The 22333-nt window shown below is 31.9% G+C and overlaps 2 protein-coding genes across 2 annotated transcripts; both read left to right on the forward strand.

Annotated features, from left to right (window-relative positions):
- Positions 1 to 290: 290 nt before the first annotated feature.
- LOC122724585 (pentatricopeptide repeat-containing protein At1g63330-like) lies at positions 291 to 18715 on the forward strand. The gene is made up of 2 exons (XM_043960039.1): positions 291 to 934; positions 15953 to 18715. Exons 1-2 carry the CDS (start codon positions 372 to 374, stop codon positions 17409 to 17411), a joined length of 2022 nt encoding a protein of 673 aa, XP_043815974.1. The 5' UTR covers positions 291 to 371; the 3' UTR covers positions 17412 to 18715.
- LOC122724586 (pentatricopeptide repeat-containing protein At1g62930, chloroplastic-like) lies at positions 985 to 2517 on the forward strand. The gene has a single exon (XM_043960040.1). It carries the CDS (start codon positions 1403 to 1405, stop codon positions 2090 to 2092), a length of 690 nt encoding a protein of 229 aa, XP_043815975.1. The 5' UTR covers positions 985 to 1402; the 3' UTR covers positions 2093 to 2517.
- Positions 18716 to 22333: the final 3618 nt, after the last annotated feature.

Below are 22333 nucleotides of genomic sequence, written 5' to 3' on the forward strand. Positions count from 1 at the left end.
TTATTATTAAAAAATAATATTATGTTAAATTATGATTTATTTAATTTTTGAGTAATAATATAGAGATTTAATTTATCCAAAATTTTAAATTAAAATTATTTAACTCTTCAATAACGTGAGACTTAATTGCATTTATATTTACAAAATTATTTATTATAAAATGATAAATTTAATTTGTTATTAAATAATATTTTTATATGAAAAATTAATAAAAAAATTACAAAATGTGGCGCATATAAACAATTCCTAATTTCCTTTTGTTATCCATGCCACTTTACCAGCTGGCAGAGAGCCTTCCTTTTCCAATTCTCTATTTCCTTTCCTCATTCCAAATCTCCGATCCATCCCTAAAAACAACTGACGAGAGATCGATGATGATGAAGATGCCTTGGAGGAGGAAGAGTAGGAGCTTACATGTTCAACTACAAGGGGCAATTGGTACCACTCAATCTCCATTCCTATTCTTGTTTACCAATTATTGCCATTCTTCTACTTCCACACTTGAAGATGCACGCTTCTTGACAAATAACTTCAAATCTGCTTCTTTTACCCACCTTGATGATGCCATTGCTTCCTTCAATCATGTAATTCATAAGCATCCTCTGCCTTCTAGGGTTCCATTTAATAGATTCTTATCTGCCCTTGTGAAAATGAAACAATATCACACTGTCCTTTCCATGTCCAAAACAATTGAATTGCTAGGAATCTCACACAATCTTTATTCTCTTAGTATCTTAATTAATTGCTTCTGCCATTTACACCTTGTGGATTTTGGCTTCTCTGTTTTTGGTAAGATGCTCAAATTCGGATTGGAGCCTGACGTTGTGACATTTGCTACCTTAATTAATGGGCTTTGTATAGAGAGTAAAATCGACAAAGCAGTGGAATTTTTCGATGATATGGTTGCACGTGGTTATCAACCTAATGTTCGTACTTTCAATGTGATAGTAAACGGATTGTGTAAATTTGGGAAAACAAATGTGGAATGGTTTCAGAGGCTCAAAATACATTCAATGTAATGATTCAAAGAGGTGTAGAGCCTGGTGTGATCACATACACATCCTTAATTGATGGTCTTTGCATTTCAGACCAATTCAAGGAAGCTTTGGCCTTGTTGAAAGAAATGGTAGGGAGGAACATATCCCCTGATGTTTTTACCTTCAATATATTGATCGACACTCTTTGTAAGAAAGGACTGGTTTCAAATGCACAAGATATAATCAAAATAATGATTCAAAGAGGTGTGGAACCTACCTTTGTCACTTATAATTCATTGATGGATGGATATTGTCTAGGCAACCAAATTGATAAGGCTAGAAAGCTATTTGATCTGATGGTGACCAATGAAATAGCTAACATTTTTAGTTACAACATTTTGATCAATGGATATTGTAAGTGCTAAATGATAGATGATGCAAAGGAATTTTTTGATGAAATGTCTCATAAAGGTTTAGTTCCTAGTGGTGTTACTTATTCTACTCTTATAAAGGGTATGTTTCAAGCAGAGAGGCCCCAAACTGCACTAGAGCTCTTTAAGAATATGTCCTCTCATGGTCAGCAGCCAGATATAGTAACATTCTCAATTATGATTGATGGCTTGTGTAGACAGGGGAATCTGGATGAAGCACTCACCCTATTGAAAGAAATGGAGGAAAGTCAGTTGAAGCCTGATCTTGTGACTTATTGCATTCTGATCAATGGTATGTGCAAAGCTGGCAAGATTAATGATGCCAAGGAACTATTTTCTAGTCTTTTTGAAAATGGTTCACAACCTAATGTTCATATATATAGTGCAATTATGAAAGGACTCTGCCAAAAAGGATTAATAGATGAAGCATATAAGATTTTTAGAGACATGGAAAGGGGAGGATGTTTACCGAATAATTGTTGTTATAATATCATCATTCAAGGGTTTCTTAGGCATGAAAATTTACCAAAAGCATCAGAACTTATCAACGAAATGGTTGATAAGGGATTCTCTGCTGATGCTACCACCACCGAATTGGTTGTACATTTATCGCGCAATGATGATCTCATTCTAAGAAAACTACGAGATAGTTTCGAGGCTACTAAATGCATAAATGTTAAGTGATTTTAACAATCAACACTTGATCAGCAGATGCAAGAGGTCTTCATTGTAATGTGAGTTATTGGTACTTCAATCTATTTCCTATAGTGTTGTTAGTTGCTTTTGCTTTTTACAAGAAACTGTTTAGGGTTAGCACTAAACTCAAGTTTTCAGGTTGTATAAGCAGATTAGCTTTGCTGAATCTGTTCCAATACTGCATTGGTCTGCAATAAGTTGAAAAAAAAAAGAATCTTAAGACTCCAGTTTTATGTATACAATGAGAGAAATTGCGCCTGCCCTCTTCTTACGTATTCCTTTTTTTCCTCTCATTTTGAAATTCATCATTCTGGTATAACAATCTGCACTTATACCCAGTTTTTCTAAGTGTCAGATGATTTATTGTCATGTATGGAAAATATCAAAAGGTGAAGAGCAGCAATTACTTTTCTTATTTTTGAGTCTTACTCAACCTGAAAGCTTTTGTTTTGCCTTATTATTATACTATATGAAGTGAATTGAGCAGAGTTTTATTGTAATTCAAAATGTGTGTTTCATAATTTTTGTTGTCTTCGTGATTTGCTTGCAATGAGCAGGAAACAATATACGTGTCTTTACTTTAAAGAACTTGGGGTAAGGGAGAAGAAAAATCAAGAATCTAACTAATGTAAAGAACTTGGGGTAAGGGAGAAGAAAAATCTAGAATCTAACTAATGTAAAGAACTTGGGGTAAGGGAGAAGAAAAATTAAGAATCTAACTAATGTTTATGTGTGTCCAAGTTATCATTACCCTTGAAATTTATATCTAGGAGAATGAAAATATAAACTCTTAATTGAGAGAGGGTCAATTTGATAGTTTTTCTTCTCCAAATTCTTGGTCCTTCAAGATATTTCACATTCATCTTCCATGAGAATTATAGGATCACAACAACAGGCTCTTAATCTTCTATTCCTAACAAATTAGCCACTAACCTCCAAACCAACTCTGCCATCTTAAGAAACTATAACTTTACAACTGACTTCAAATCCTATTATTCTCAAAACTATGGACTTAAACTCAACTCTAATTACCATTAATAAATCAAAATGGAAAAAAATGTAAATTAATCTAGGTAAAAAAACCTTGCTTAATTTTGGAAGTCCAAATCTCATCAGGAAACCTTACTCATTACCCATACATATAAATTGAATCACAGCTGGTCTTATCTGCTACGCAATTTCCTTCCGATCTCTTCTTTCTTTAACTCATAAATTCTTGATAATATTTTCATCTAAAGTTTCCTTAAACCCTAGAAAAATCCATCAACAATGCCATCACCGATAAGTTCTGGCAGGAAAATGGGTTCTCTCTTCAGGATTTTAGGTTAAGGTTATACATGCAAGTTATCTTTTTATATATATAGTACAATTATGAAAGGTCTATGCCAAAAAGAATTATTAGACGAAGTATATAAGATTTTTAGAGACTTGAAAAATTATGGATGTTTACTGGATAATTGTTGTTATAATATCATTATTCAAAGATTTCTCGGAGCTTTTTGTTTAATAAGAGTTTTTAAATTTTTATTTTGTTAGTAAAATATTTATTCTCTTAAATTTACTGTTATTCACAAAAAGTAACTATGAACTCTTTCAATATATATGAATATATTTTATAGCAGTTTTATATTAAATATTTTTTCTGTTATATAAACTCTAAATTTTTAAATTCTAAACTCTCTAATTTCTAATTTATATTAAAATATTTATAGTAGTTTTGTATTAAATATTTTTTCCACTATGCAGACCCGAACCCTTAATTTCTAAATTTACTAATTTTCAATTTATGTCAAGATATTTTATTGTAACCTTATATTAAATATTTTTTTTGACTTTATTTAAATAACAAATTACTTTTATAAAATTTATACAATTTTTTTACATTACTTTTCTAAGTGTTAGATAATTTATTGTCATGTATGAAAAATATCAGCAGTTTCTTTTTTTTTATTTCTGAGTCATACTCAACCTGAAAGTTTTTGTTTTTGCTTTTTAGTAATACTATGCTAACTGAGTGTGCCACAAAATAGAAGAGGTTGTTTACCAAAAGGTGGTTGTTATAACATAACCATTCAAGGGTGCTTGGAGTGCAAGGATTTACCAGGGGCCAGTAAGATAGCTTCTGGATAGAAGTGTTGTTGGTCATCTGTGTGCTATTACCCGGTTTTGACCAAATTACTTATCATAGGCTTCAGAGAAACTGTGGAACGTCGAATGAAGTTCTTTGATCTCATTTAATTCTGATGTGTACTTGAAAATATTATGGTAATTTCCTTTCATTATCTGTCTTGGTTAGTTTTCAAGATTGTCTAGGCTGGAGTATACAACAACAATTATATCCTAGTACCTAACTAGTTGAGATAAGTTATATGGATAATTTTGTTTTTGTAAATTTATATTATCTAGGCTCCAGTATAATCTCTTAAGAATCGAAAGCATACCCCTTCTTGATATTTTTATCTTCTAATCAGTATGATTAGTGTTATAGGTTATAGGAAGTAAATATGTTAATATAGGAAGTAAATATTGATAGATGAGTTAGTTGCTTAATCTTAGGGATTGTATAATCATAGACTTGATTTTCCTTCCTGTTTAGATACCGTCTCTCATGTATAAATAGGTTGTAATCTCTATTGTGATATACAACAACAAATATTATCCTTCTACATGGTATCAGAGCTATTCTCGTAGAGATTTAATTTTTTTCCTCTCTCGTCAAGTATTAAAATTTTTTTTTGACACTTAGGGCTCTGTTCATTTGGGTTACCCATAAAGGGTAACATTTGGATCTCACCGTCGTTGGAGTCGCCACACCGTCCCCTTGTCAGATCTGAGATTTGTTTGCCGTTCGGGTGTTGGGTGGAGGTGTTTTTTGGTACTGTTCATATTCGGGTATTGTTCATCGGCACTGTTCACGGGTCCTGTTCATCGGCACTGTTCACGGGTCCTGTTCATCGGTACTGTTCACGGGCACTGTTCATTGATACTGTTCACGGGTACTGTTCACGGGAGGAATCCTTTATTATTATTGCCGCGAACCTAGACATACTAAGAAATGTCAAAAACTACAGAATAAGAATCAGCGCACACAAATGACGCATATGGCAGTTGAGGCCCCTTCAGATAAGGGGATTTTGATATCTGCAGATAAGTATGCATAATTCACCCAATACCAGGCATCTCTGAAATCCTCTAATTCCTCCTCTATCACTGCAATTGCCGGGTCAGGTAACTTTACTGCATGTCTTGTGTCTTCATCCTCCAAATGAGTTATTGATTCTGGTGCTACCGATCATATGTCAGGTAATTCTACCATTTTGTCCAATCTTGAGTCTCATGCATCGCCTTCTTATGTTACTCTTGCTGATGGTACTAAATCTTTTGTCATGGGTTCTGGTAATGTCAACTTAACCCCTTCTCTTTTTGTATCCTTTGTGTTATGTCTCCCTAAGTTCGCATTTAATTTGCTTTCTGTTAGTAAACTCACTCGTGCATTGAATTGTTGTGTCTCATTCTTTCCTGATCACTGTATTTTTCAAGATCTTTCGATGAAGCAGATTATTGGTAGAGGGCGTGAGTCAGAGGGTCTCTACGTCTTGGATCAGCAACTACCTAAATCTCATGCATGTTCCACGCGGTTAACACCTTTTGATGTTCATTGTCATTTGGGGCATCCTTCTCTCTCAGCTTTGAAGAAGTTATATCCACAGTTTCATTCTTTGTCTGTTTTAGATTCTATTTCAGTTCCCAAAACTGTTATTGAGGCTTTGTCCCATCCTGGTTGGCGTGCTGCAATGGAAGAGGAAATGATGGCCCTTGACACTAATGGTACTTGGGAGCTGATGTCCTTGCCCTCAGAAAAGCGGGCTATTGGGTGCAAATGAGTGTTTGTAGTGAAAGTAAATCCTGATGGATCTGTTGCTCGGCTCAAGGCCCGTTTAGTGGCAAAAGGTTATGCACAAACTTATGGAGTTGACTATTCTGATACATTTTCCCCAGTTGCTAAGCTCGCATCTGTTCGATTGTTTATTTCCTTGGCAGCTACACATGATTGGCCTTTGCATCAACTGGATATTAAAAATGCTTTTCTTCATGGTGATCTTTAGGAGGAGGTTTGTATTGAGCAACCACCTGGTTTTGTTGTTCAGGGGGGGTCAGGCAAGGTTTGTAGACTTCGAAAATCCTTTTATGGCTTGAAATAGAGTCCTCGGGCATGGTTTGGCAGGTTTAGTGAGGTGGTCCAACAGTTTGGAATGAAGATGAGTAAATGTGATCACTCAGTGTTTTATAAAAATTCTGATAGTGGAGTAATTCTACTTGTAGTATATGTGGATGATATCGTTATTACAGGAAGTGACATTGCTGGCATCACATCCCTAAAAGAATTTCTTAAAACACAGTTTCATACAAAGGATTTGGGTTCATTGAAATATTTATTGGGAATCGAAGTTATGCGGTGTAAGAAAGGCATCTTCTTGTCTCAAAGGAAATATGTTCTTGATTTATTAGCAGAAACAGGAAAATTGGATGCTAAGCCTTGTAGTGCTCCAATGACTCCTAATCTTCAACTTACCATAGAAGACAGTGAGCCATTTGCAGATCCTGAAAGGTATAGAAGATAAGTTGGCAAGCTGAATAATTTGACTGTGACTCGTCCTGATATTGCATATTCAGTGAGTGTAGTAAGTCAGTTTATGTCCTCTTCTACTGTTGCCCAGTGAGATGCTGTGGGACAAATTCTTTGTTATCTTAAAGGGGCCCCAGAGCGAGGCCTATTCTATGGTAACCATGGGCACTCAAATATTGAATGCTTTTCTGATGCTGATTGGACAGGCTCGAAGGTTGATAGGAGGTCAACTACTGAGTATTGTGTTTTTGTGGGAGGTAACTTGGTCTCATGGAAAAGTAAGAAGCAAAATGTGGTCTCTCGTTCTAGTGCTGAATCTGAATATCGAGCCATGACACAAGCCGTTTGTGAAGTCTTGTGGGTACGTCAACTATTAAAAGAAGTTGGGTTCACAAATTTGGTGCTTGCTAAGTTTTGGTGTGATAATCAAGCAGCTATTCACATTGCCTCCAATCCAGTATTTCACGAGAGGACTAAACACATTAAGATTGATTGTCATTTTGTTCGTGAAAAGGTCCAATAAAAGATAATATTCAACAGGACATATTCGAACTGGAGAACAATTAGGAGATATCTTCGCTAAAGCTCTAAATGGAACTCGAGTTGATTATATATGTAACAAGTTGGGCATGATTAACATTTATGCTCCAACTTGAGGGGGAGTGTTATAGGTTATAGAAAGTAAATATGTGAATATAGAAAGTAAATATTGATAGATGTGTTAGTTGCTTAATCTTAGGGATTGTATAATCATAGGCTTGATTTTCCTTCCTGTTTAGATACCGTCTCTTATATATAAATAGGTTGTAATCTCTATTGTGATATACATTAACAAATATTATCCTTCTATAATTAGAAAGAGTTGGTTGTACTTCAAATATGTGATTCTTACGGTATGGATCACATAATTTTTGTTTTCTTCATGATTTGCTTTCAAACAGCAAGAAACAACTTACATGTCTCAACTTTAAAAGAACCAGGTAGAAGACAAATAAAAAAATCTAACTTAAATACATTTCCCCTTTATTTTAGATTCTTTACCTTTGAAATTGATATGCATTACAAGTGAAGATTGGGTCAAGGAAGCCAGAGCATTCTAGCATTTTTCAAAATGGAAGGAGCATTTAGGCCAGTTTGATGTTGGTCATTGTTATGATTCATTGTATTTATAGTTTGAGAAATTATATTAATTATTAGGGATGCAAATGTCAGAGCAGTGGCTCTAATGAGACTAAAATGGGAATAGAATAGGGAATAAAGAGGAGAAGAAGAGAAGAGTGTTTGGACAGAGAAAGAGAGTTTTTAGAGGAAGCAAGCTATATTTGCATTAATGTATTAGAATGCCTTTACATGTGCATTATACTAAGATATATACTATTTTGTAGTAACTAACTTGATAGTTGTACACTCACTAGCTATAACTGCTACTAGCTATAACAGCTTATACTAGTCACAATATTTCCTGCTATACATTTTAGTCTGTCTTATTTCTATATTTCTTCTTAAAATACGTGACAATACTCCCTGGTTGAGAACTTTCTTGACCTCAAGAAAAGGAAACATGAGGAAACTGAGCCTCAATAAAATCCTTATCTTCCCAAGTTGCATCTTCAGGTGGTAGATTCACCCATTTGATTAATCCCTGTGCCACATGGTCATTTCCCCTTAGAATAGTTCTAGTCTGTAACACTTTTTGGAGCCACTATGAAGTTATCATGCTGGAGTTGTGGTAAGGCTGTGGAAATGCTAACAGAGTCTCCCACTTTCTTCTATCAAGGACACATGAAAAACAGGATTGATGGAAGATTCAAGGGGTAACTCCAGCTTATATGCTATTTTCCCCACTCTGGAAACAATCTTATAAGGCCCATAATATTTAGTACACAATTAGAGACTGTCCAAGTGCTAATGAGGTTTGTCTGTATGGTTAAAGCTTTAAATAGACCTAATCACCCACATCAAATCCTCTTTCGGTCCTTCTGAAATCTGTTTGCTGCTTCATTATGTTCTAAGCCAATTCCAAATTTTCTTTTAAAGTTGTCGCTTCTTATGTCTACTTTGTAAAATATTATCCACTACTTTGATAGTCATTCCAGCTAACAGTTCCATAGGAAAGCTGAGAGGGGTAGCCATAATGTGCTTGGAAAGGTGACATCTTAAGAGCACTATGAGGAGTGGAATTGTACCACCATTCAGCCATACGAAGCCACTAACTCCAAGTGTTGGTTTCAGATGAACCATGCATTTCAGGTAATTCTTTAGGCACTGGTTAACCCTCCTCGTTTGCCCATCAGACTGAGGATGATATGTGGAATTGAAAGCTAGCTTAACGCCCAAACTTTTAAGCAATTCCTACCAAAACAAGCTAGTGAATACTTTATCTCTGTGAGAGACTATAATCTTGGGAATGCCATGCAACTTATAGATATGATCCATGAATAAATGAGCCAATGTAGTAGAAGAAAAGGGATGAGTAAGGGCATAAAGTGTGCTAGCTTTGTAAGCCTACAAACCACCACTAAGATGGTATTCGTCCCTTTCGATTTAAGGAGTCCCTCAATAAAATCCATAGATATTTCTTGTCAAGCCTGAGTAGGAATTGGCAAGGGCTTCAATAGGCTTGGATAAACACGGTGTTCATTCTTGCATCTTGCATATATGTCACATTGTGTTTAACACACTCCACGACTCCCTTTAGCATGCTAGATCAATAGAAATACTTCTTGAACTTTAGATAAGTGAGATGAACCCCAGAGCGTCCACCCACTATTGAGTTATGATAAGATTCCAGTAGCTGCTGCCTCAAGGTTTTGTTGTCCCCAACATACATTCTTGTTTTATAAAACAGAACTCCATTCTTTAATTGGTAATTGGTGGTAGCAGCATAAGCAATTGAGAGTTGTTGTATCAAATCAGTGGCCTTGGTGTCTCCTTTATAACTATTCTCCAAGTGCTGCATCCAAGATGGAATAACCACTAATGGTAAACTATACATTTGTTGCTTATCAACAACAGTAGGCCTCCTAGAAAGTGCATCTGCCACTGTGTTCTCTATCCATTCTGTATAATATCTTGTAATCAAGTCCCAACAGTTTTGAGATGCCCCTCTGTTGTTGATTGGTATGCAATCTTTGCTTTGGGAGATGTTTAATGCTTTCATGGTCTGTGTTGATGAAAAACTGTCCTTGTTCTAAATAATGCCTCCATTTGCTTATTGCAAATGTAGTAGCCAGCAACTCCCTTTCATAAATTAATAAAGCCTAATTCCTGGGTTTAAAAGCCTTGGAGATGTACAGGGCATCCTTGCTATTGTTAAACAACCCCGTTCCCCTAATTGCTTGCATCAGTTCCTATAGTGAATTGTAGTAAGAAGTCTAGTAGAGGACTTCAATCATCTTCTATTTTAGCTGTTCAAATGAAATTGAGCTTCCTCACTCTATAGGTGCATCTTTCTTCAATAGATTGGTTAAGGATCTGCAAATAATCGGGTAAATTTCACTCATTGTCCTTGAACTTATAGTGTTGTAACATCATCGTTCCTAAACTTCAATTTGTAACATAAAACCCATTAAACTTTGACTTAGGTAACAATAAACTCCTTGTAACTTTTTTTTGCTGGTTTACTGATTAACAAACTTTCTCATCTGTCACATGTTAGAATAAAACATCTTCTCTCTCCTTTTTGTTATCTCTCAAACTCATTTTACATCTCCTTGTAACCCATCTGTCTAGACGGATGAATTGAATGCTCATTTCTCTACTATTCTTTTTATATTATATTTGTGTGGACGTATGTCAACAACTTTTATATTTGCTTCTAATTCTACTCCCCTGCAAATGGATCTAAAATGCGTCATTTTGCTACCATTATTCAAAGAGGAAGCTAAGACCCAAGTGTTGTATGTCCTCTTAGCATAAGTGGATAGTATTTTCCAAGAGAAAAAGCAAAATTAGGAAAGGCCCTTCAAAGGTTAAACTGAAATTTGACAACAGAAATGAGGACTTAGAACAAGAAAGTGAAGAAGAAGAGGAAGCTAAGGCATGTTTCCATAGTTAGTTCAACACCAAATAACGCTTTATGATTGACGAGAAGGAGATCTGCAATGTACAACTCTTCTTATTTAGCTAATAGAATTTGGGTTTTCACCTTTGAAAAGTGAAGTAATAAAGCAAAATCAAAAGTGCAAAGCAAGATAACAGAAAAAAGGACAATCTCACATCAGAAAGAGAATTTATTTATAGAGAATCTGGTCAAGAATGAATATTAGATCCAAAAACTAAGGAAAAATCAGTAGATGAAATGAACAATAGGCTTTACAGGAGAGGAGTGATTGTATGAGTTAACTGAATAGTTCTCCATGTTAGTGGGTTTTGAATGAAAGGTGGAGTTGGAAGAGAGGAGGGTTATGAGAGGTGAGTAGTAGGATTTGTGAGTCCATTAGCATGAAAGAAAAGAGAAAAAGAGAAGAATGAGATATTGTATAAGATTTTTTTGTTAGTAGTGGAAGATACGTCAGCAAATTAACTAGTAAAAATAATGGTTTAATAGAATATGTAATTAGAAACCAATATTTATAGTTTTCGATTTATGGTTTTTTTTATTTCAAAAATATTTTTCAATAAGTAGTAAAAAGTAAAAATTTGCAACCCTATTAAGTGAACAATAAAAAAATAAGAAACAATGGTAAGTACATTTGAGAGGTGTTAAGTTCTATTCTCCCAATTCTTAATTTTCATTTAAAAATAAATAAATAAATGTATTCTTATTTTTTTTTCTTATTAATGACATGAATAATGCATGTGGTGAGTGTATCGAGTAAATTTGAAAGATTTTAAATTTTATTTTTTTAATCTTCAATCTCTATTTAAAAAAAAAATGACATATGACTAATGATTAATAATGTAAATGGTTATTATTATGTTAAATTTTAATACCATGTGAATTATTTTTATTAAAATTGAGAATATTGATCATTAACTGAAAATACATATTTTTTTAAAATTTCATTGAAAAGAGAAAGGAATAAGGTATCACCTAAAATTACTCTAAATTAACAAGTAATATAATTTATAAATCATGTAAACTTATAATAAATTAACAAGTAATATAATTTATAAATCATGTTATAAGATTATAAATCATGTAAACTTATAACGAGTACAAGTTGAACTTTTTATTTTTATTATTATATTTTAAATTTATTATATGAAAAAGTAATCATTCTTTATTTAAATTTTAATGACAATTTTTATTGTCGTTATTAAATTTTTTTTATGATTATATTAATTATCATTAATAAATGATAAATTTATTGTTATTATTATAATTTTAATGATTGATTAGAGTGTCGTCATAATTAATATGAATAATTAATATATAATATCCTCGTTAAAAATTTTTAACGAGAAAATCTCTAACGACAATTTAATGACCAAATAAAATGATTGTTAATAATTTTCGATAATCAATTTTTAATATTTAATGATGAATTTTTTTTGTATTAATGATTATTTTTCTTGTAGTGTTATCTATATTTTTGACTAATTAAGACATTCTGAAAATTTAGTCAATAAAAAATATTTTTATGTTCAAATAAAAAATTAATTCATTTTAAAGAAAATATATGAAAGTACTTAATTCACTCAAGAAAATTTTATCTATATCATGCGTATAGAAGTAAAATTTGCTAAAGATTGATGAAATATTGCATGCAATGCCATATTGGTTTATATTTTTTAATGGTAGACATTTGTAGTACTCTAACTTTAAAAATGTGCCATGACATACTTGAATTATTTATAAGTGAAGTTAAAATAGTTTGACAATCTTAATATAGCACGAAGCTTTCATAGTATTTCTAAATCAATATTAATTCAGTATGAAAATTTTTTTTAGTGCGTAAAAAATATATGGTTAGCTTTGCATAAATATAATTTTATATATATATATATAATTAAGTGATTGTTGGAGGTGAAATTTGATAATAATTTGATGTTTGTGGATATATGTCGATATTTTTATACTCTATACTATTTTAATATTTTATATTTAGTTTTTCTTAATTCAATAAGTTGTTTTAAATCTATGTGAATGTAATCTTATGACTGAAGCTTTTGATTACAGCATTATTCACAAAATCATTACGTAATTTGTATTGTATAATGCTTAAGATATTATTTTTCAATATAACTAAACTATTCATTAACTGCTTTATTAAACATATACATTAAATAGAATTATTGCAAAATAAAAAATTAAAAATAAAAATTGAACTTTTTTACTGAGAAAAAAATTATACATTTAATTTATAAAAGGGAAAAAACTAATGATTATTTTTTAAAAAAATAAAATAATTTATGAAACTAGAAAAATGAAACAAATAATTCTAATGAGGTAGTCTAGAATTTTGAGTTTTTTCTAAAAAAAATATAATAACAGATATTTATATAACTTTATTCAAATTTTTTTATTAACTTTATATCAAATATCGTTAATTATTATCAATTTTTTTTACTCTTTTAGTAATTACTCTCTTAAAATATGTTAGAGAAACACTTCATTTTTTTTAAGTTTTATTCCAAACGTACTTTATATACATTTAATGAATCTTGCTAAAATTTAATTTAATACATAGAATTTAACATTATTTAATTTAAAAAATAAAAAATCTTTATTTTATCATGTTTCAGCTTTTATGTAAATAATATGAATAAATATGGATTTTAAAATATAAATTCAAAGTAAATCCATGTATAAATTTGTCCTAAAATATAGTGTAATTAATATCGATAACAGTTTTTAGTAATAGTATCCTGATTTTCTTTGCCGATATAATATTAGATATAAATTTATAAAACAAATAAACACCTGGATAATCTGTTTTAAGTTAGTAAGTGATTTATCATAAATATCAAAATGAGAATAGTTTGATTAAAAGATAATTGTGTCTTTATTATAGGTCTAAAACTGATTGACTCTGGTAAGATTAGAATTTCTTTTTAAAATCTATCTGAATTTTGGTATGAGGACATTTTATTTGTATGTGATTTGAAGTCTTAATTGTTGTATAACTTTTACGTGATTTAAATAACATGATCTATTTAGGTGGAAGTCTTCGGCTCAATATTCATCACCCTTGGGTTTCAATCAACCTCCCATTGATATTAGCCTCGAGAATGAAATCATGAGGTCTCGCTACCCTTTTGACACTTTTTAGCACTTTAAATACCAAGATCTAAAGATTTTTGATCTTTTGATCCTAAAATCGAACGATTTTAAATGTCGAAATTTTATTTATCATTAAAATGAATCGCTCAGAATCATGACATATTTATTTTATTGTATCTCTTATGACATATTTTTAAACTAACATAAATTATTAATTATATAATATTGTACCATGGAGATCGAAGAGCATTTTAGATTTTTTTTAATATATATATACTTGAATTTATTTTATACATGTCAATAAATGATACTCTTAGAATTTAAGATATAAAAATGATAATTTAAAGGTAAATAATTAAGAAATTATTATTATTTAAATTGCGAAAACTAAATTTAATAATTATAAGTTTATTGTATTTTATTATTATATAAAAATATTTAATTAATTATATTAGTTTTCAACTTAAATTAAAATTAAATTTCATTATAATTATTAAAATATTAATTTTATAGTGATAAATATTTGAGTTGTCGCTAAAATTTTTCACAATAAATAATTTATACTAATAATTTTTAACAATGAAAAAAAAATTAAATCGGTGTAAAAATTATTTTTTTAATATTATAATAAATAGATATAAAAATAAAAGTATTAATACTCTATACTATTTTATAAAAATAAAGAATAGATTTTAAAGTATTTAAATTTTTGATAATTTTGAATGTTTATGATTAGTTTCACATATTAATTTAATTTTTTAATTTAAAATTTATTATGTGATCATATAAATAAAATGTTTATAATTTTAATGTTTTAATTTAATTTTTTAAATTTTATGACATTTTGTATATAAATATATTCATATTTTAAAAATAATTTCTTATAATTTATAATACAATATACTGTATATTAAATCTATAGAAAAAAAATTTATATATTATAAATTTACGTTAATATTAATAACAAATAAAATTTAAAATGCGAAATATATGTAGTGAGTTTGAGCATTTCAAAATTTATTATTTTGAAATAATTTTATATATTAATTTTTTATTATATTAATTAAAATTGTAATATTATTCAAATAAATGTCAAAATAAAAATGTTCTAAACAATTCTTATAAGTGTAAAGCTTGGTAAAAATTAATTTTATTATACTAAAATAAAATAATTAATAATAAAAAATTATATAAGCTAAAATTAATTATATTTTTCATGAATTTTATTAAATATTAAAAATAAAATTAATTATTTATATAACCGCCTTTAATTAGGCATCGAATCTAGTATAGTATTTTTATATGAAAAATTAATAAAAAAATTACAAAATGTGGTGCATATAAACGAGTTCTGCATTTCCTTTCCCAATTTCCTTTCGTTATCCTTACCACTTTACCTGCAGGCAGAGAACCTTCCTTTTCCGATTCTCTATTTCCTTTCCTCATTCCCAATCTCCGATCCATCCCTAAAAACAACTGACTAGAGATCGATGATGATGAAGATGCCTTGGAGGAGTAAGAGCAGGAGCTTCCATCTTCAGCTACAAGGGGCAATTGGTACCATTCAATCTCCATTCCTATTCTTATTTACCAATTATTGCCATTCTTCTACTTCCACACTTGAAGATGCACGCTTCTTGACAAATAACTTCAAATCTGCTTCTTTTACCCACCTTGATGATGCCATTGCTTCCTTTAATCATGTAATTCATATGCATCCTCTTCCTTCTAGGGCTCAATTTAGTAGATTCTTATCTGCCCTTGTGAAAATGAAACAATATCACACTGTCTTTTCCATGTCCAAAACAATTGAATTGCTAGGAATCTCACACGATGTTTATTCTCTTAGCATCTTAATTAATTGCTTCTGCCACTTACACCTTGTGGATTTTGGCTTCTCTGTTTTTGGTAAGATGCTCAAATTCGGATTGGAGCCTGACGTTGTGACATTTAATACCTTAATTAATGGGCTTTGTATAGAGAGTAAAATCGATAAAGCAGTGGAATTTTTCGATGATATGGTTGCACGTGGTTATCAACCTGATGTTTGTACTTTCAATGTGATAGTAAACGGAATGTGTAAATTTGGGAAAACAAATGTGGCTATTGGGCTACTAAAGGGAATGGCTGATAGAGGTTGTGAGCCAAATGTTGTGACATACAGTGCAATCATTGACGCCCTTTGCAAAGATGAGCTAGTTGGTGAGGCTTTAGAGCTCTTCTCTCAAATGAGGAATAAGGGCATTTCACCTAATGTCATCACTTACACTGGTTTAATTCACGGTGTTTGCAAATTAGGCCAAAAGAACCAAGCTTTGGCCTTGATGAATGAAATGGTGGAGCAAAACATATTACCAGATGTTTATACCTTCAGTGTATTGATTGACGCACTTTGTAAGGATGGAATGGTTGCAGAGGCTCAAAATACATTCAATGTAATGATTCAAAGAGGTGTAGAGCCTAATGTGGTCACCTACAATTCCTTAATTGATGGTCTTTGCATTTCAGACCAATTCAAGGAAGCTTTGGCCTTGTTGAAAGAAATGGTGGGGAGGAACATATCCCCTGATGTTTTTACCTTCAATATATTGATTGACACTCTTTGTAAGAAAGGACTAGTTTCAAATGCACAGAATATAATCAAGATAATGATTCAAAGAGGTGTGGAACCTGATGTTGTCACTTATAATTCATTGATGGATGGATATTGTCTGTGCAAGCAAATTGATAAGGCTAGAAAGGTATTTGATCTGATGGTGACCAATGAAATAGCTGACATTTTTAGCTACAGCATTTTGATCAATGGATATTGTAAGTGCAAAATGATAGATGATGCAAAGGATATTTTTGTTGAAATGTCTCATAAAGGTTTAGTTCCTAATGCTGTTACTTATTCTACTCTTATAAAGGGTATGTTTCAAGCAGGGAGGCCCCAAACTGCACAGGAGCTCTTTAAGAATATGTGCTCTCATGGTCAACAGCCAAATATAGTAACCTTCTCAATTATGATTGATGGCTTGTGTAGACAGGGGAATCTCGATGAGGCACTCACACTATTGAAAGCAATGGAGAAAAGTCAGTTGAAGCCTAATTTTGTGATCTATAGTAGTTTGATCAATGGTATGTGCAAAGTTGGGAAGATTAATGATGCCAAGGAACTTTTTTCTAGTCTTTTTGAAATTGGTTTACAACCTGATGTTTGTGTATATAGTGCAATTATGAAAGGACTCTGCCAACAAGGATTAATGGATGAAGCGTATAAGGTATTTAAAGACATGGAAAAGGTAGGATGTTTACCAAATAATTGTTGTTATAATATCATCATTCAAGGGTTTCTCAAGCATGAGGATTTACCAAAAGCATCAGAACTAATTAATGAAATGGTTGATAAGGGGTTCTCTGCTGATGCTGCTACCACAGAATTGGTAGTACATTTATCGCGGAATAATGATCTCATTCTAAGCAAACTACGTAATCGTTATGAGGCTACTAAATGCATAAATGTTAAGTGATTTTAACAATCAACACTTGATCAGCAGATGCAAGAGGTCTTCGTTGTAATGTGAGTTATTGGTACTTCAATCTATTTCCTATAGTGTTGTTAGTTGCTTTTGCTTTTTACAAGAAACTGTTTAGGATTAGCACTAAACTCAAGTTTTCAGGTTGTATAAGCAGATTAGCTTTGCTGAATCTGTTCCAATACTGCATTGGTCTGCAATAAGTTGAAAAAAAACAAAAAAAGAACCTTAAGACTCCAGTTTTATGTATACAATGAGAGAAATTGTGCCTGCTCTCTTCTTACGTGTTCCTTTTTTCTCCTCTCATTTTGAAATTCATCATTCTGGTATAACAATCTGCACTTGTACACAGTTTTTCTAAGTGTCAGATGATTTATTGTCATGTATGGAAAATATCAAAAGGTGAAGAGCAGCAATTACTTTTCTTATTTTTGAGTCTTACTCAACCTGAAAGCTTTTGTTTTGCCTTATTATTATACTATATGAAGTGACTTGAGCAGAGTTTTATTGTAATTCAAAATGTGTGTTTCATCATTTTTGTTGTCTTCATGATTTGCTTGCAATGAGCATGAAACAACATACGTGTCTTTACTTTAAAGAACTTGGGGTAAGGGAGAAGAAAAATCAAGAATCTAACTAATGTTTATGTGTGTCCAAGTTATCATTACCCTTGAAATTTATATCTAGGAGAATGAAAATATAAACTCTTAATTGAGAGAGGGTCAATTTGGTAGTTTTTCTTCTCCAAATTCTTGGTCCTTCAAGATATTTCACATTCATCTTCCATGAGAATTATAGGATCACAACAACAGCCTCTTAATCTTCTATTCCTAACAAATTAGCCACTAACCTCCAAACCAACTCTGCCATCTTAAGAAACTATAACTTTACGACTGACTTCAAATCCTATTATTCTCAAAACTATGGACTTAAACTCAACTCTAATTACCATATTTAGCAATTACCAATAATAAATCAAAATGGAAAAAAAATAGATAAGGGAAGGCTTTTCTTTATTTTGCAAGTTTTAAAACCAATCTGTAAATTAATCCAGGTAAAAAAACCTTGCTTAATTTTGGAAACCTTAGTCATTACCCATCTGCTACACAATTTCCTTCCAATCTCTCCCTCTCAAATCTTTCTTTAACCCATAATTCTTGATAATATTTTCATATAAAGCTTCCTTAAACCCTAGAAAAATCCATCAATAATGCCATCACTGACAAGTTCTAGCAGGAAAATGAGTTCTCTCTTCAGGATTTTAGGCTAAGGTTATATACGCAAGTCATCTTTTTATATATATAATACAATTATGAAAGGTCTATGCCAAAAAGGATTAATAGATGAAGTATATAAGATTTTTAGAGACATGAAAAATTATGGATGTTTACCGGATAATTGTTGTTATAATGTCATTATTCAAGGATTTCTCAGAGCTTTTTGTTTAATAAGAGTTTTTAAATTTTTATTTTGTTAGTAAAATATTTATTCTCTTAAATTTACAGTTATTCACAAAAAGTAACTCTGAACTCTTTCAATATATATGAAGATATTTTTTCATATTATAGCAGTCTTATATTAAATATTTTTTCTGTTATATAGACTCTAAATTTTTTAACTCTAAACTCTCTAGTTTCTAATTTATATTAAGATATTTATAGTAGTTTTGTATTAAATATTTTTTCCACTATATAGACCGACCCGAACCCTTAACCTCTAAATTTACTAATTTTCAATTTATGTTAAGATATTTTATTGTAACCTTATATTAAATATTTTTTTGACTCTATTTAAATAACAAATTACTTTTATAAAATTTATACAATTTTTTAAAATTACTTTTCTAAGTGTTAGATAATTTATTGTCATGTATGAAAAATATCAGCAGTTTCTTTTTTTTATTTCTGAGTTATACTTGTTGAATCCCACATCGGTTGTGGAAAGGGGTAATGTGCCCCTTATATGGGTCATAGGCAATCCTCCCCTTTGAGCTAGCTTTTGGAGTGAGTTAGGCCTGGCCCAAATTTAACATGGTATCAGAGCCTCCCCATCCGATGTTGGGCCTCCCATGAATATGTCACGCAAAAGGGGTAATGTGCCCCTTATATGGGTCATAGGCAATCCTCTCCTTTGAGCTAACTTTTGGGGTGAGTTAGACCTGGCCCAAATTTAACAATACTCAACCTGAAAGTTTTTGTTTTTGCTTTTTAGTAATACTATGCTAACTGAGTCTGCCACAAAATAGAAGAGGTTGTTTACCAAATGGTGGTTGTTATAACATGACCATTCAAGGGTGCTTGGAGTGCAAGGATTTACCAGGGGCCAGTAAGATAGCTTCTGGATAAAATTGTTACTGATCATCTGTGTGCTATTACCCTGTTTTGACCAAATTACTTATCATAGGCTTCAGAGAAACTGTGGAACGTAGAATGAAGTTCTTTGATCTCATTTAATTCTGATGTGTATTTGAAAATATTATGGTAATTTCCTTTCATTATCTGTATTGGTTAGTTTTCAAGATTGTCTAGGCTGGAGTATACAAGAACAATTATATCTTAGTACCTAAATAGTTGAGATAAGCTATATGGATAATTTTGTTTTTGTAAATTTATATTATCTAGGCTCCAGTATAATTTCTTAAAAATTGAAAGCATACCCCTTCTTGATATTTTTATCTTCTAATCAGTATGATTAGAAAGAGTTGGTTGTACTTCAAATATGTGATTCTTACGGTATGGATCACATAATTTTTGTTTTCTTCATGATTTGCTTTCAAACAACAAGAAACAACTTACATGTCTCAACTTTAAAAGAACCGGGTAGAAGACAAATAAAAAAATCTAACTTAAATACATTTCCACTTTATTTTAGATTCTTTACCTTTGAAATTGATATGCATTACAAGTGAAGATTGGGTCAAGGAAGCTAGAGCATTCTAGCATTTTTCAAAATGGAAGGAGCATTTAGGCCAGTTTAATGATGGTCATTGTTATGATTTATTGTATTTATAGTTTGAGAAATTATATTAATTATTAGGGATGCAAATGTTAGAGCAGTGGCTCTAATGAGACTAAAATGGGAATAGAATAGGGAATAAAGAAGAGAAGAAGAAGAGAAGAGTGTTTGGACAGAGAAAGAGAGTTTTTAGAGGAAGCAGGCTATATTGGCATTAATGTATTAGAATGCCTTTACATGTGCATTACACTAAGATATATACTATTTTGTAGAAACTAACTTCATAGTTGTACACTCACTAGCTATAACTGCTACTAGCTATAACAGCTTATACTAGTTACAATATTTCCTGCTATACATTTTATTCTGTCTTATTTCTATATTTCTTCTTAAAATATGTGACAATACTCCCTGGTTGAGAACTTTCTTGACCTCAAGAAAAGGAAACATGAGGAAACTGAGCCTCAATAAAATCCTTATCTTCCCAAGTTGCATCTTCAGGTGGTAGATTCACCCATTTGATTAATCCCTGTGCCACATGGTCATTTCCCCTTAGAATAGTTCTAGTCTAACACTTTTTGGAGCCACTATGAAGTTATCATGCTGGAGTTGTGGTGAGGCTGTGGAAATGCTAACAGAGTCTCCCACTTTCTCCTATCAAGGACACATGAAAAACAGGATTGATGGAAGATTCAAGGGGTAACTCCAGCTTATATGCTATTTTCCCCACTCTGGAAACAATCTTATAAGGCCCATAATATTTAGTACATAATTAGCGACTGTCCGAGTGCTGATGAGGTTTGTCTGTATGGTTAAAGCTTTAAATAGACCTAATCACCCACATTAAATTCTCTTTCGGTCCTTCTGAAATCTGTTTGCTGCTTCATTATGTTCTAAGCCAATTCCAAATTTTCTTTTAAAGTTGTCGCTTCCTCTGTCTACTTTGTAAAATATTATCCACTACTTCGATAGCCATTCCAGCTAACAGTTCCATAGGAAAGCTGAGAGGGGGTAGCCATAATGTGCTTGGAAAGGTGACATCTTAAGAACACTATGAGGAGTGGAATTGTACCACCATTCAGCCATAGGAAGCCACTAACTCCAAGTGTTGGTATTCGTCCCTTTTGATTTAAGGAGTCCCTTAATAAAATCCATAGATATTTCTTGTCAAGCCTGAGTAGGAATTGGCAAGGGCTTCAATAGGCTTGGATAAACACGGTGTTCATTCTTGCATCTTGCATATATGTCACATTGTGTTTAACACACTCCACGACTCCCTTTAGCATGCTAGATCAATAGAAATACTTCTTGAACTTTAGATAAGTGAGATGAACCCCAGAGCGTCCACCCACTATTGAGTTATGATAAGATTCCAGTAGCTGCTGCCTCAAGGTTTTGTTGTCCCCAACATACATTCTTGTTTTATAAAACAGAACTCCATTCTTTAATTGGTAATTGGTGGTAGCAGCATGAGCAATTGAGAGTTGTTGTATCAAATCAGTGGCCTTAGTGTCTCCTTTATAACTATTCTCCAAGTGCTGCATCCAAGATGGAATAACCACTAATGGTAAACTATACAGTTGTTGCTTGTCAACAACAGTAGGCCTCCTAGAAAGTGCATCTGCCACTGTGTTCTCTATCCATTCTGTATAATATCTTGTAATCAAGTCCCAACAGTTTTGAGATGCCCCTTTGTTGTTGATTGGTATGCAATCTTTGCTTTGGGAGATGTTTAATGCTTTCATGGTCTGTGTTGATGAAAACTGTCCTTGTTCTAAATAATGCCTCCATTTGCTTCTTGCAAATGTAGTAGCTAGCAACTCCCTTTCATAAACTAATAAAGTCTAATTCCTGGGTTTAAAAGCCTTGGAGATGTAGGCTACAGGGCATCCTTGCTATTGTTAAACAACCCCGTTCCCCTAATGTAACAGCCCGGAAATCCGAACCGCTACCGGCGCTAG

The sequence above is a fragment of the Manihot esculenta genome, chromosome 9 (assembly GCF_001659605.2).
Source record: "Manihot esculenta cultivar AM560-2 chromosome 9, M.esculenta_v8, whole genome shotgun sequence".
NCBI classification, from domain to species: domain Eukaryota; kingdom Viridiplantae; phylum Streptophyta; class Magnoliopsida; order Malpighiales; family Euphorbiaceae; genus Manihot; species Manihot esculenta.

Excerpts from the sequence above, each read along its gene's own strand:
- LOC122724585 (XM_043960039.1), top strand. The coding sequence starts at position 372 with ATGATGATGAAGATGCCTTGGAGGAGGAAGAGTAGGAGCTTACATGTT. Across the intron at positions 935-15,952 it reads TATCAACCTAATGTTCGTAC|TTTCAATGTGATAGTAAACG; the intron begins TTTCAATGTGAT and ends TGATGTTTGTAC.
- LOC122724586 (XM_043960040.1), top strand. The coding sequence starts at position 1,403 with ATGATAGATGATGCAAAGGAATTTTTTGATGAAATGTCTCATAAAGGT.